Raw genomic sequence first — 13,835 nt, 5'->3', positions numbered from 1 at the left:
AACAATTTTGGATCCGACCAGAGGAAAGTTCTACGGTAAATTTGAGAAATTTTGCTGCGAGTCCATGAATCTTTTTTTCTCTTCTCGGTAACGTTCTGGGTCACACGTGCGAATTCGCGCGTGTATTACGTAAGCAGAAGGTGTGCAATGTAAGCGGAAGGTCGGAAAACACGCATCTCGAAATTACGTACTTTAGATCCGAGGACGAGATGCGAATGTAAATGCAAAATACGCTCGTGAATGTAATAAATATCATTATCACGCTACGCGCAAATTTGCAAAAGAAAAAAAAAAAAAAGAAAAACTGGAACATTCTTGTTGCGCCGATTAAAATCAAAAAGCGGGAAACAGATCGGCGTTAAACTGACGCATTTATATTTATTTATAGCGACGAATACGCTTTCCTGGATCACTGCCATTCTCCTTCCAATTTCGTCGAAAGACCTTGATGCGCGGACAGTCCACTGTTAGATCTCGATTGAAACATGTGATTGGTACACGCGACAGTCGTAAAGCCATACTCGTTCGGTTCCCTTTCTGGTTTCTCTTTGCTGATAAAATATTCGCGAAGTATTAGCGGAAAATAGAATAAGCGGTTAACTTATAGTGCGGCGATCGAACGAGAAGTGTATGTCTGTTTCATTGAAGATTCCTCCGCATTTGTTAAGGATACTCAATTCTTTCGTACGTAATTAATAATCAATTAATTAATTAAGAGACTTTCAAACACCAAAATATTTTATTTAAAAAAAAATAAATTATATTTTAAAATATGTATGTTAGATATGATTAATTGTTTATTTTTATTTTTATACTCATTGGTATTAAATCTAATTTTGTATGTATATAAAATAAGAAAATAATATATTTTATATAAAATATACATATATATATATATATATATATATATAATTTTATATAATTTATACAAAAATCTATAACAAAGATTTTAAGTTGAATTATGAATGGAAGAGGACTTTATTGCGCATCATAGAATCTTAAGAATCACAAATCGAGGTAATGAGCGCATCCATTAAATTCTCTTTTTTATAATAAAAAGTTTCGATTTTTTAATAATATATATGTATATTTTATTGAATTTATATTTGTATTTATACTTAATACAGATCTCTTTTATAACGTGCATTATCTAATACTTGACATGGTTTTCTGCATATTAAATTTTTATCTACGAAGGTAATCTCTGAAGAATTAATTATAGATAAATTTAATACGTCTTTTACAGTAATTTCATAAATTAGTACGTCTAATATTTCACGATTATACATATTATGTGAAGAATTATTTGTCCACTCGTTTAATTAGTTATTATTGCAAATTGTCGTAGAAAGATCCTGAGGATAGATATATACTTACGACGGAGGGAAATAATCGCCAAGTTCTCGCAAGTCTTAATAGTTCATCGTGCGTCCGTTCTCTTAATTACACTAACGATCACATGTATTGTTCGCAACAACTTGGGGAAAATACGCGACCATGATACGTTCCCAGTATAACGCTGTAGTGGCCGATCGTGACGCGAGGATGAATGAATCAGTTGCGTCGCGCGGCAGCGAGACCAGTTGACCAGAGTACGTCACGCGTGCTGGACAGTCTGTATCGTGAATCGTTCCACGGAGGACGGAGAAAGGAACGCTCTAAAATACCTAGTGATTTAATTTACGGTGAGTGAATGAATGATTAAAGAAAAAGTAGACCGAATACGATAGTTGAAATTTAAAATTTAGTTTAAAGCGCTGGTGATATAAAAAATACCTGAACAATGATTATTTTATTTTGCTCTTTTTTTGATTATTGATATATTTTTAATTAAAAGATATTTTTGTAAAATTTCTATGTAAAGATGTTTTTATTTTATAGTATATATAAAATATATATTTTGGATTTATATAAAAGGTGCGAGTGAAATAATTTTATACGATAATGATGTCCCGATATCAAGTGTTAGAAATAGTGCGATATATAAAATCTATGAAACTTTTAATCGTCTTGAGATACGTTTGCGGTTTTCCGGCCGCGATAACGCGACAAAAAACAGATTCTCAAATATAGAGCAACACTCTTTCGTACAAAATAATATAAATGGAAATATATATTTTTTTTACAGGTAATATTTCTCAACTGGTGTTTGATATCCCAGAGGTATGGACGACAAAACAAAGACTAACAACGAGATAATGTATATGGATGAAATCCACAACGAAGCGGGGAGGCCGCTGACATCCAACAACACGGAGACAATTCCGTCCGTGTTTTCGCGCGCCAATCTTCCCACGGAGACGGACGATCTAGCGAATAAACCGCGAGATACATCACGAAGGCCCTCCAGGTCGGAGACCGATTTTGACATGGACGGCAAGGCAGGGATCGGCTTCGACAGAATCGAGCCGGAAATCTTTACACCCGGCTGGTCCGTCCCGGTCTCCACTCCCGACGTAAACGTCTATCAGCACAAGAAGACTCTCGCCCAGGGTATGATGGATCTGGCACTGCTGTCCGCCAACGCGAACCAGATGCGTTACGTTCTCCAGACGGATGGACGGCATCCCTATTTTTATCCGTCGCTCACCATGATCAGTATGAGCCTGTTTCTGCAGATCGCCGTGGGTATTGGTCTCATCTGGAACAGCGTCTACAACGTCAAGGAGCACGAGCAGATGTGCAAAGCCAATAAGGCCAATAACTGGACGGTCATCGGTATTTTTCTCGTCACGATACTCAACGTCTTTATTTCATCGTTCGGCGTCGTCGACCAGATAAACACCGTCGCGACGTAACCGCAGTCCTTCCTTTTTCTTTCTTCCTTTATCTTCTTTCTTTTATTGCTCTCTTTATCAACAACACGTAATCGCTATACATGAAAAGCGTGCGCGTTACATTAAACGTTATACATGTAAATATCTCTGTTTTTTTCCACGCGATATTAATAAAAGTTAAATTTTAAAACGTACATTTTTACAGAAAATTACAATGTTTTTATATAGGTATTATTAGTTATTTATCACGTGTCAATTATCTGGTACAATAATTGAAAAGTGAAACTTTTTCGTTGCAATAACATTGAATTACAATGTCAAAAGTCATATAAATCTTTTTTTCTTATTTTATATTTTTTTTTCGTGTCATTAAAAACGACAGAGATATTTTAGCGTGTCTCGTTGGAACATTCTGTACACATTCGTTGTTTACATCTCATTATAAATTTCATTCATTCACGTAACTCACTGAATAATACGTAAGCGATTTATTTACGTGGATAATTCAACAAACGACATATCTCTTTTTTTTTAATTTCAATGTGATAATATTTTAAAATATATAATTTTTATACTACGTAATAATAAGTAATATTCTTTTAAATGTATGTACATTTAATACGAGAGGAAAATAACAATACGTCGAATTAAACGCGAATGGTGGATGGTATCAGCTCCAACATTTTTTCCAACTCATCGGCCAGTCGTTTCCTGTTCCGTTGGAGATCTTCCTCCTCGTGCTTCTGGCGCTCGTTCAAATCATCCAACCAGTTCTGTACCTCGATATCATTATATTGACTTCTGTGCGCGCGAGACGGGCATTCCAAGGCCATATTTCGGGACTTGCTGCTCGCCGCCTCCACAGATGTGAGAACTCGGAGTTTCTCTCTAATCATTTGACGCAATAGCGAGCTGAAAGCGGCGAGTTCCTGCGAATCAATCTCTCTCGAAGTCATCTCTATAAATTTTCTGTGCTCCTGAATCGTCGTAACCTGCAATACACGTCGTCATTTTGGCTATTTGAGATTTGAGCAAATCGCAATAATTAATTAATGCGATTTTTTTTTTTCATTATAGAAAATAATCTCGTGTAAAATTTTTTGTTAAATGTTAAACAATTCCTGATCTTTTATTTGTACGAATAAGTGAGAACAAAGACGAACAAGTTCTATGAGCCTGAAAGCAAAGTAAATAACGTGACGTCTCTCCGTTTATTAATTTATTCTGCTGATTAAACGGTAACATCATTTTTCCTCATTTTGATAAGTAGAAAAGCCAAGAGAAATTAAATATGCGTTGCAAAATTATGGCGAATAAATTTATCTCTGATTGTATCAAATATCTTCATTGTTGCTAAATTATAATTATAAAGAGATGATAATTTTAATTGATAGCTCTATCATAGAGTTTTTCAGTCTGTTATGAATAGTTTTCCGATCTCGAGATATCATTCAAGAAATATTTATAAACGGATTTCTCACAGAATTTTACAATAAAAAAAAATTTGACACAAGTTTACGATTAAAACGAGATTGACAGGAAACAAATACTTTGCTCTCGCAATGCAAATTTAATTTCCTTGCTTTCCTTCGCGTTATAATGACAAGACAGCTCTCCTGTTCGCAGACTGAAGAAGAGGTCGAGAGGCTCCGACGCGAGCGGCTCGCGACTCACCATCCAATCGAAGAATACGTGTCGCTTCCGCAACCACTTGGCGCGCGTGTCCAGCAAAATCCCGGCGTCGCGGAATTCCCGTCGCCGAGCCTCGTCACCGGAACTCCCGTCAATGTCGCTCGTCGTCGCCAGGCGTTTCGTCAACGCCGATTCGGACACGCTCAAATGTGGCAGACCGCTCACGTCGATACTCGCCGCGTGTACCTTGGACACCAAGCTCCCTCGTTCGCGCGTCAATTCACTGATTTCTCGCAGATTCAGATTCACCCTGGTGTTCAGGTTCAGGATACTAGCGAGTTGAGTGTCCGTCAGCTGATTGTCCGGTCGTACGACAGACGATGCGAATCGGATAGAGGACTGCTAGATCAAAGTACGAGAAAGACGGTTGCATTGACAGATAGATTCGTATATGAAAAATATCCATACTAACTTCCGGCGGATCCACGCGTGAACATTCGGTGCCCAGGACACTACCGGCCAGCTTCGCTCGAAGGACGATGGTCAGGACGTTCTGCGTTCCCAACAGCCAGGCTAAAGCTATCAATAAGTCTCTGTTGCAATCAGACTGTAAAGACAGACTGTAAAACTCTATCGCTGGATACTGCAGGAATGCGAGGTGCAGCTTCAATGCCGTCAGTGTATCTAGAAATATGATCGATAACATTCAAGGTAATTTGAATACGATATAAAATATAGATTAAATGGATTTGAAACTTTTACATTTGCTAATATTACATTTATATTTCTTCTTCTTGTTGTATACTTTTATGTTTTTTTATGTATATTCTTTGCACATTTTTTTATATATTCGTGGAATTTTAATCTTGTTTTCTTTTTTATTTGATTGATATTGTTTTATGTAATTTTCCATCTATAATTTTTATTAAAGAGAAAAAAATGGAGAATTTTTTAAACGTTGTGTAACATTTTCATTTAAACAAATAAATGTGTTATGTCGTTATTGTCACACTTGTATAAAAGATAAGAAGAATTATATGTCTACTTTTTATCTTCAAGCGCGCACGATTATTTAGAATTATTATTGTTTTTTAGTTTCAATTTTTATCTTTTTGTAATCTTTTTATTTTTCTTTTATCTTTAAGACATATTTTTCGCCTAAAAAAATCATAAATAGCTTAATAAAAAGTTGTTTGTGAATTATTTGTTTAAATAAGAAATTTTACACGACGTTGAAATAAATATATAGTATTACAGTAAATAAATTACTGCTACTTAATTATATAACTGCAGAAGAAAATTATGAAATATATAAACTGCGCGGAACGAGGTAGAAAAAAGTAAAATTTTCACAAATTGATCGAAACGAACCGTAATTCCGGAAATCTATGTCGCCTCGTTTTTCTCTCGCTGCGTGATAGCTCAGAACGTGCAGCGTGTTCCGTAGCGTCTCGGCCTGTCACAAAACACATGTGTCACATGCGTGACACATTTGTCAAACAGGTTAGGTTAGGTTAGAGTTAAGATTAAGGTTATACGTTAAATAATCTCGAATATCCGAGTCACACACTTACAACATCCTCACCCGGAGCGTTGTTTCTCGCCAGTTTCAGATGCTCAAATGTCAGGCCTACGTTTACTAACGAATTGATATACTCGCACAACGCCGATAGCGCGTTCTGTATTTCCGACATGTTGTTTACAAACACAAGTAGTGCGCGCGCGCGCGCGCGATCCCGCTAGCCGACCCGGCTCTCGCTTCTAGACCCGGGACCCGGTTGTTCCACCTCGGCGTTCTCTCTCAAATGAAAACAGACGATGACCGCGTGTCAAGCTCTTTGGTGAGAAAAATAAGTGACGAGAAAAAAATTAGAAAAAGAAAAAAATTCAATCTCACACATGTAAATACGTACATACATACCTCACCGGCATTTTAGCATAAATGCTTCCCCTCCCACGTGCACAGGGGACCCCCTTATGCGTCACTGACAGACGGCGACGGGGGGGAAAGGGACGGAAGGGGAACCGCGTGGAGAGAATGGAGTTATTCAGGCCCATATACGTCATACGCCCGCATCAGTCACGGTCAGCTGACCCCGCGCTCCGCGCCGGAAACGGATTTTCTCTCTCTCTCTCTCTCTCTCTCTCTCTCTTTCGTCCGCCTATCCGTGGCGAAGGCGTATACTTCAAATTATCAGAATCGCGGGACGGACCGATCAGTTTAACGCGAACGCTCGCGCGTCGATCGTCTCTCGTTCAACGGATCGTGGAAATTTATTCGGTTACTTGTTGCAAGAGATCGCACTGAAATGACATCGAGTATTCCCTGGACGAAGTGGAGGATGTACCTGGCGCTCGTCCTGGTAAGGATTCGTCAGTCTAAAACTTCTTCGTTCAAATTCCTTTTTCCAAGATTCAAATAACTTGATCGATCTTTCGATGAAAATAATCCAACGATATAAACGCGCAAATCCGTATTCTCTCTCTCTCTCTCTCTCTCTCTCTCTCTCTCTCTCTCTCTCTCTTTCAGAGATCAATTTATCTTTTACACATTTTCTGAGTTTTTTAACGTGTTAATGATCCGAGGTATCTTTATACGCGCGTGTATCTAGCGAGATAATTAAATGTATTTCTATAGACATTTTTTCGGCCTGGAAATAATACTGTATCGGTGTTGGAAGATGTATATAAACATGCTCTTGACAGATCGCTGATAAGAAGCGTGTGTGTATAGTTGGATCCCATTACCCCAATAATATTTCACACAATTATACTCCCATATAATAATTGTGTGTTGATATCTTCGTGGAACATATACCCGAGACTTGTTGTGTCTTTGAAAACGAAAACGTCAACAGATACTTCAGGACTTTAGACAATAGAAATGTTTATGGAAGATATAATTAAAAGAAAAAAAAAATCCATACACGAGATGTATCTTAACATGGTGACGCATTTGACAGGGGCGGAATGGCGACATAAAACTAAAAAATTCATACATAAGCGTATATCATACTTCCTACATGTGTGTCCCACATATTAAGATACTTTCTATATAATCATATATAAAATATATTTATACATGTTGTCTTTTTTCTTGTATAATCTTATAATAAAAAGGATAAATGAAAAAAATATATAAATTATCCTTCTAATTATTTTCCAGTTATTCTTTTTATTTTTTTCTCTCTGTATTTAGAGAGAGATTATACGAGAGGAAAAAAAGCATGTGAACATTTCATATAATTATTTATATTTGATTATATATGCGCTTTTTTTTCCGGGAAAGATGCTGAAAGTAGTCGTGTGCGTTTCGAAAACGCAATTATTTATGTTTCGAAAATTCTTCTACGAATAATATATTTATTTTCATTGCAGATTCTTGGTTCTTCCTTTCTCGTCTTATATATGCTTTTATACATCTTTCTAAATTATTTTATATTTCTCCTCTTGTATGCCGGTATCGCGACGTACGTAAAGATCTCTCGTGTGCTGCAGATTCAAGTTACGCTTTGAAAAATTCCGAGTGCGCGGTAAAACACAAACGTCAGATGAAAGGAGAAGGAGAAAAGGAGGGACTAGCAAAACGATGACAGGCAAGAAATACCTGGAAATCGCGACAGACATGTAATTTCGCGGTTCGTTTCGCTGTCGCGAGAACGTGCGAATCTAATTTCAACCGTGAATGATATCCCGCCCACGCAAAACTATATTGCATACTTTTTATCGATGAATTTGTCGGCCAGAAATATACACCTAAATATGGACACATGCACATATATTTATTTATTTATATGTACGATTATGTGGATAATTTTTTGCGGATTTCAAAAATTAAAAATGACAAGTTTTACTGCGAATCTCGCAGTCACGTGTTTATATTATTGTATAAAGTAAATAAATAGGTTGTACGAATTTTAGAATTTTGATGGAAGCTCTCGCCTTCTCGAAACAATATAGTTCAAATTTTAATCGTCTTTTATTTCTCAGCTTTACAGAGAGAAAGAGAGAAGAGTGCGTAGAATATTTAAAAAAAAACCTATTTCATTGGCAGATGCATATTTATTCGCCGTAGGACTCAATCGTGTTATATAATTTTATTTGCTCGCAACAGGATCTCGGTCGCCTCGGTATAAAAATAAAACGATTTATCTCTCTCTCTTATCGCTTTTCCGTTCTCTCGCACGAACGCAACCGTTTGAGCTCATCCGTAATAGCATTGATTTCTTATTCATGTCACCAGTTTCTCGGAAAGTGACTTATTTTTAAAAAAAGGAAACTCATCCGCGAGTGACAGCAAATCGTTTAATTAGTTTCAGTTTCCGATGACAGTTTCTGTATTTTTCCTTTCCCGCTCAGGTGTGTCAGACGGCGCGACGAGTCCAAGGTCACCCTCGCGCCTTCACGAAGTCGCAGGACGCGCCAAGTTCCTCGACGCGGGAAACGTGGCTCTCCCAGTTGATCGAGACAGCGTACGAGAGACAGGAACTACTACGACCGGAACAATGGTCGCAGCGAACTGACGATCACGTAGTGACCAGATCGTTGGAACGGGATACGTCGCAGCCAGAGTATCTAAACGACTGGATCTCTACGCCTGGAGAGAGGAAATTGTTGGAAGGTACTTTTCATTATTTTGAGAGATGTGTGTGATCAGCGTCGAAATGATTGGGACACACCTTTATCTTGTCCAAGTAATTTTCGTCTAAGAAAATTTTAATCTAAAAAGAGGGAAAATCTTTTATAAACTTTTTTTTTAAATCCTGTTTCTCCTATGAAACAATATGTGAAATAAAAACTCAGCCTACTTTTATATGCGTAATGATTAAAATATATATTATAAAATATAATGTAAATTATTTATAAATTGTAAAATATATTATATATTATAAAATATATTGATACATTGTTCTTTTGCAGCAATGAACACGGACACGTCGACGCGGACAAACGCAGATGAGATCGTTTTTCCGACAGACAGCAGAATTTCGTCGATACCGACGTCGACATCGACAGCAGCCTGTCATAAGAATACATTCTGCGAGAACGTTGCCGATTACCCCAGGCAACTGGTGAACGCGGCGATAGCGCAGAACGCCAGTCTCAGGTTCCTGGAAAACGTCGATCCGTTTAATAATGTAATTTTTAAGAGTGTGTGTGTGTATGTGCGTCGTGTATATGTGTTTGTGTGTGTTTATATGTGCGTGTGTGTAAAGACAAAAAACCGCGAAACAAAAATTTAATTTCAATCTTCGATATTTGAGACATGCGAAAAAAGAAATATTCCTTTGATACAACTTCGGTAAATCTGCATTAAAGACAATATATTGTATTTCCTTGGATCAGACAACAAATGTTTTCGTATGTCTTCAATATTGAGATTCAACCGTGAAATTATACCGGTTTTAATCTTCCAGATGCCTGACGTCGAACAAAGAATAGACACGACAGAAGTGCCACTTTGCCGATATCGAGTAAGTGATAATACTTTCATCCACAAAAATCTAAAAAGATAGAGGAATTTAGGAGCATGTAATATTTAAAAAAAAATTAAAGAGATGTCCGCAATTAAATTAAATCTGCAAATTACACTCGAAATTTCATTAAACCAGAGTGTTTATTTCAAATTAGATTTTTGTGTACGTATTTTAAGATGTAAACAAACATTATTATTGTATTTTATTACGCTCGATTTACAGGAACAAGTGGTGTACCCACAGACCGCGCAGAACAAGGAGAAGCAGTGGCTGTTCATCGTGAATCAGGACAACTTGAAGCAGGGAATACGCATCGAGGTTTGCGTGTAGGCGTTGCGATTCCATTCGAAAAGAAATTAAAATGACACGGATTATTCGGCGTATCCGTAACAGATCTCTGATTTCGCAGGAACGAGGGTCAGGAGTGCAACATGCTCGAGGGATTCGCCGAGGGTTACAAGACCAGCTGCAAGCAGAAGTTTATCTATCGGGAATTGGCGGCAGTAGGAAACAGCGGTAACATTGTCAAAGACCAATTCCGTTTCCCGTCGAGCTGTTGCTGTCACGTCAGGTTCACCGGTGATCCCACTCTCAGGTTGGGAGTAGATTTGCGCGCCAATCGAACCACCCCGATCGCGTCGAAGATACATGGATGGAGACAGTGAAGAGAGAGAGAGACAAAGGAAGAAATCATGATGTAATACTCGTTGAAGTGTATTTTACGATGTTTCTTTTCGTTTTTTTACTTTAATAAAAGATTATGATTATCTTGAGATATATGTATAGTAATATCATTATTTAGAGTACGCTACTTACATTAAGTTGAAAGAAACATTGGTAAATTACACTTTAAAGAGCGTGTTCCGTTCCAACAAAGTGACGACACATCATTACGTTCCCCAACTGGACTTTCACTAGCTTTCGAGAATGTAATCGACGATGTTAATTAATTAACAGAGGCAGACGTGTCTCTTTTGTACAAGAGATACAGTTTTTATATAAATATTACAATGCAAATGCTCTTTTACATTTTTAAACGCGAACATTATTCGATGATAAGAAACGTGAAATACAGAATTATATTCATATGTGTGTGATATTATGTGATAATATTGTATTTTATATAAATCTTACGAATAAGCTTACAAATAAAAACGATCTATTCATCCTTGTATAATAATAACATATTTTCTCCACATTGAATCAGTCAGATCGCTGACAAAGGCACAATTTATGAAATATATATATTCAAACTTTTTAAATACATTCCAGTATCTAACAATAAGTATAAAGATGTATAAATTATTATCTGTAATACAAATCATTTCTCCTGGCAGTTGTGTACTCAGAATGTGGAAGTCAAAAAACATTTTACCTAGTACATAGGCTTGTCTTAACGCTCTAAGTAACCAAATTATAGTGCGAGAGTAATTTTGTGTGTATGGAAGAAATACACTCGCTGTATATTTGACGAGTAAGGAACATGTATATTAAAAGATCAGTCATCGTTTCGCTGTGTCATAAGTGTCTCTCACTCTCTGTCTATCGCATTAAATATTCTCCCCTGCATCTGTCACATTAGTAACGTCACTCTCAGCAGGACTGCAACAGAAAAAACAAACAATTTGTATTCACAGGGCTTGTACTCTCTATTTTTTTTTTTTTTTTTTTATTATAGAGGGAAAGAGGAATTTTTTTTATGAAAAAAGGAGAAATTGATTTAATTGATGGAAAAAGTCACACATATATATAAATCAAAGAACTTTAAAATAATAAAATTGATGTATTATTTTAGAAATAGCATTTATTATTGGGAATAAACAACAGAATTTTAGTTATACAACTTTAATAAAATCTATATTAGATTTGTTAACGTTTTAACGTTTTACATAACTATTTATAAAACTGATAAAAATACATTTCTCTACTTTAATGATATACAATGCAATAGGTATCTAGAAATGCTACATTTTACATATCACAGAATTATACGTATTACACTGCTTGCTATTCAAATTACATTTATTTAATAAGAAAAGAAGAGACAAGAAAAATAAACAAAAAGCAAAAAATTAAAAGTTATATATTTATAAAATAACTGATTAAGTAACTTAAAAAAATAATAACTCATATTACTCAATACGTGTGATAAACATAAATTTATTTTTTTTTTTTTTTTATCTTTGACATATACATATATATATATATATATATATATTATATTGTATTAGCATTAGGTGGAGGCACGTTTTAAAAGTAATTATTTTTTATTACTCATTCTTTAATTATTTTTAGATCTTAAGCCTTTTGTTTACTTGAGTCTCAATAAGTTGAGATTTTCTTTTTTGTACTTTTTCTCTCGACTTCTCAACTTTGATTCTTTATCCTTTTTCTTTATTTCTGAGATTTTCTAAACTCGATATCAATTTATGAAAAACTATTTTACTGGTCATAGATTTAGCTGAATCTTTCAATAATAATAATAATTTTATATTATAGAGGAATTATAGAGGAAAATTATAGATTTTAGAGGAACAAAGGGGAGAGCGATAAAAAAATAAGAAATAGGGGAAAGCGTAGCAGCAAGGTGACTTCAGGCTTCAGAGAAGGATTGTAGGGAGGAAAAAAATGGAAGATGACTCAATGAAGAGGAGGAGACGACGAAAAACGTACCTTAGCGCCGAAGTCACCATTGCAGCCGCCCTTCCTCTGCATCTGCGCCTGCAGATCGGCCAGCTGGGCGATCGACATGTCAATGTCACCGCTGCTGATGTGCGCCGTGTGCCGGAAGTTTGTGGGCACGCCGATCATGCTCCGGTCTATCCTAAGCCTCTGATGCGGCCTGCCGTTGTTGTTCCGTCTACCGGTGCTCCTCGTCGCTTGTGGCGTCAGGCAGCACGTGAAGCATTGCACCCAGAGCTCGCTGTTACCGGCCATGTCTGCGATTATCCCTCGTAAACGTTTTTCGCAGTCAGCTCGAAAGCGGATTGGGAATTAATTCGTGGGAGGAGTAACCTCAAAGTCGATCCGTTGGATAAACAACTGATTAAGATGATTAATTATATCTCGGTATCTTCTTTCTTTCTCTGTCTCTTTATCGGGTGAGCAAACAGACGCGCGTTTACCAGGAGTGAACGATCGGGACGTCGCGTGATCGGAGACGGTAGACAACAAGGTTAAGTCCACGACGCGAAAATTACGATCCTTGTTAAGGATGTCGCGCGACCTTTCGGCGTCCCGATCTCAACGGCCGACGAGTCGAGCAAAATAAACATTTCCGTGAAACTCGCGGTTCGCGGTTGCGAAGGACTTCGTCCCCTGCGAGCGTAAACACGATGACAGGACGACGAAACGATATGAATCTGGCGGAAACACAAAGGCAAGTCTCCCGCGATGTTGACTGTTGACGTTGACGCGCGCGCGGCGCTCTCTGTCATGCGTCATGCGTCGTGTACAGTTCCGGCAAAAAGTAAAAGACTATAAAATATTTGTATATTTTTTCTAGATAAAAATATACAAATTAAAATTTATTTTTAATATTCTTATTTATATTTTTTTTATAATTTACAATTCTAATAAATATTAATTTATGACGATATATATTTTTAGAATCTATATTTACGCTTTTGCTGTCATTTCTATAATTTTTAATATCCTCATCAATAAACTTTTAATGAATGAATTTTTGTTACCCTTTTATTATGATTCTCACCAAAAAATCTAAACTTTAATAGATTTTCGAAAATATAGGAAAAATTAAATAAATTTTTTTGAAAGCTTAATTCGAAATTTACAAATATTTTTATATAAAGGTAAAATTTAACTATATTATTCTAATAATTATTATTTTCAATTTGCGAAAATTAATTACCCATACAGTTATTTCATTTACAATTGAACTTCAAAATTATTCGCTACACTGAAGAATAATAATAAAAGGAAGGTGAGA

General features: G+C 36.3%; 4 protein-coding genes across 6 annotated transcripts; 2 read left to right on the top strand and 2 right to left on the bottom strand.

Annotated features, from left to right (window-relative positions):
• Nucleotides 1-2,165: 2,165 nt before the first annotated feature.
• Nucleotides 2,166-2,798, top strand: LOC140674122 (ninjurin-A). Its single transcript, XM_072907494.1, has one exon. The coding sequence runs from the start codon at nt 2,166-2,168 to the stop codon at nt 2,796-2,798; it is 633 nt and encodes a 210-aa protein (XP_072763595.1).
• Nucleotides 2,799-3,424: 626 nt separating this feature from the next.
• Nucleotides 3,425-6,115, bottom strand: LOC140674120 (uncharacterized). Of its 2 annotated transcripts, none has more exons than XM_072907490.1 (5): nt 5,984-6,115; nt 5,781-5,865; nt 4,882-5,093; nt 4,452-4,811; nt 3,425-3,769 (listed from the first exon to the last, which is right to left on the bottom strand). In XM_072907490.1, the coding sequence occupies exons 1-5, from the start codon at nt 6,101-6,103 to the stop codon at nt 3,425-3,427; spliced, it is 1,122 nt and encodes a 373-aa protein (XP_072763591.1). In that variant the 5' UTR covers nt 6,104-6,115. The 2 variants fall into 2 exon arrangements, with proteins under 2 accessions (XP_072763591.1, XP_072763592.1); XM_072907491.1 differs by having other exon boundaries at nt 4,452-4,808.
• Nucleotides 6,116-6,640: 525 nt separating this feature from the next.
• LOC140674121 (uncharacterized) lies at nt 6,641-11,069 on the top strand. 2 transcript variants are annotated; one of them, XM_072907492.1, is made up of 6 exons: nt 6,641-6,772; nt 8,769-9,030; nt 9,330-9,547; nt 9,827-9,883; nt 10,109-10,212; nt 10,296-11,069. In XM_072907492.1, exons 1-6 carry the CDS (start codon nt 6,719-6,721, stop codon nt 10,549-10,551), a joined length of 951 nt encoding a protein of 316 aa, XP_072763593.1. In that variant the 5' UTR covers nt 6,641-6,718; the 3' UTR covers nt 10,552-11,069. The 2 variants fall into 2 exon arrangements, with proteins under 2 accessions (XP_072763593.1, XP_072763594.1); XM_072907493.1 differs by having other exon boundaries at nt 10,109-10,204; nt 10,296-10,550.
• Nucleotides 11,070-11,117: 48 nt separating this feature from the next.
• On the bottom strand, nt 11,118-13,282 carry Spec2 (CDC42 small effector protein Spec2). Its single transcript, XM_072907498.1, has 2 exons — nt 12,560-13,282; nt 11,118-11,488 (listed from the first exon to the last, which is right to left on the bottom strand). Exons 1-2 carry the CDS (start codon nt 12,821-12,823, stop codon nt 11,480-11,482), a joined length of 273 nt encoding a protein of 90 aa, XP_072763599.1. The 5' UTR covers nt 12,824-13,282; the 3' UTR covers nt 11,118-11,479.
• Nucleotides 13,283-13,835: the final 553 nt, after the last annotated feature.

Source organism: Anoplolepis gracilipes, chromosome 15, assembly GCF_047496725.1.
Source record: "Anoplolepis gracilipes chromosome 15, ASM4749672v1, whole genome shotgun sequence".
Taxonomy (NCBI): Eukaryota; Metazoa; Arthropoda; class Insecta; order Hymenoptera; family Formicidae; genus Anoplolepis; species Anoplolepis gracilipes.
Note: the sequence above shows the minus strand (reverse complement) of the source record. Positions and strands in the feature narration are given on the sequence as shown.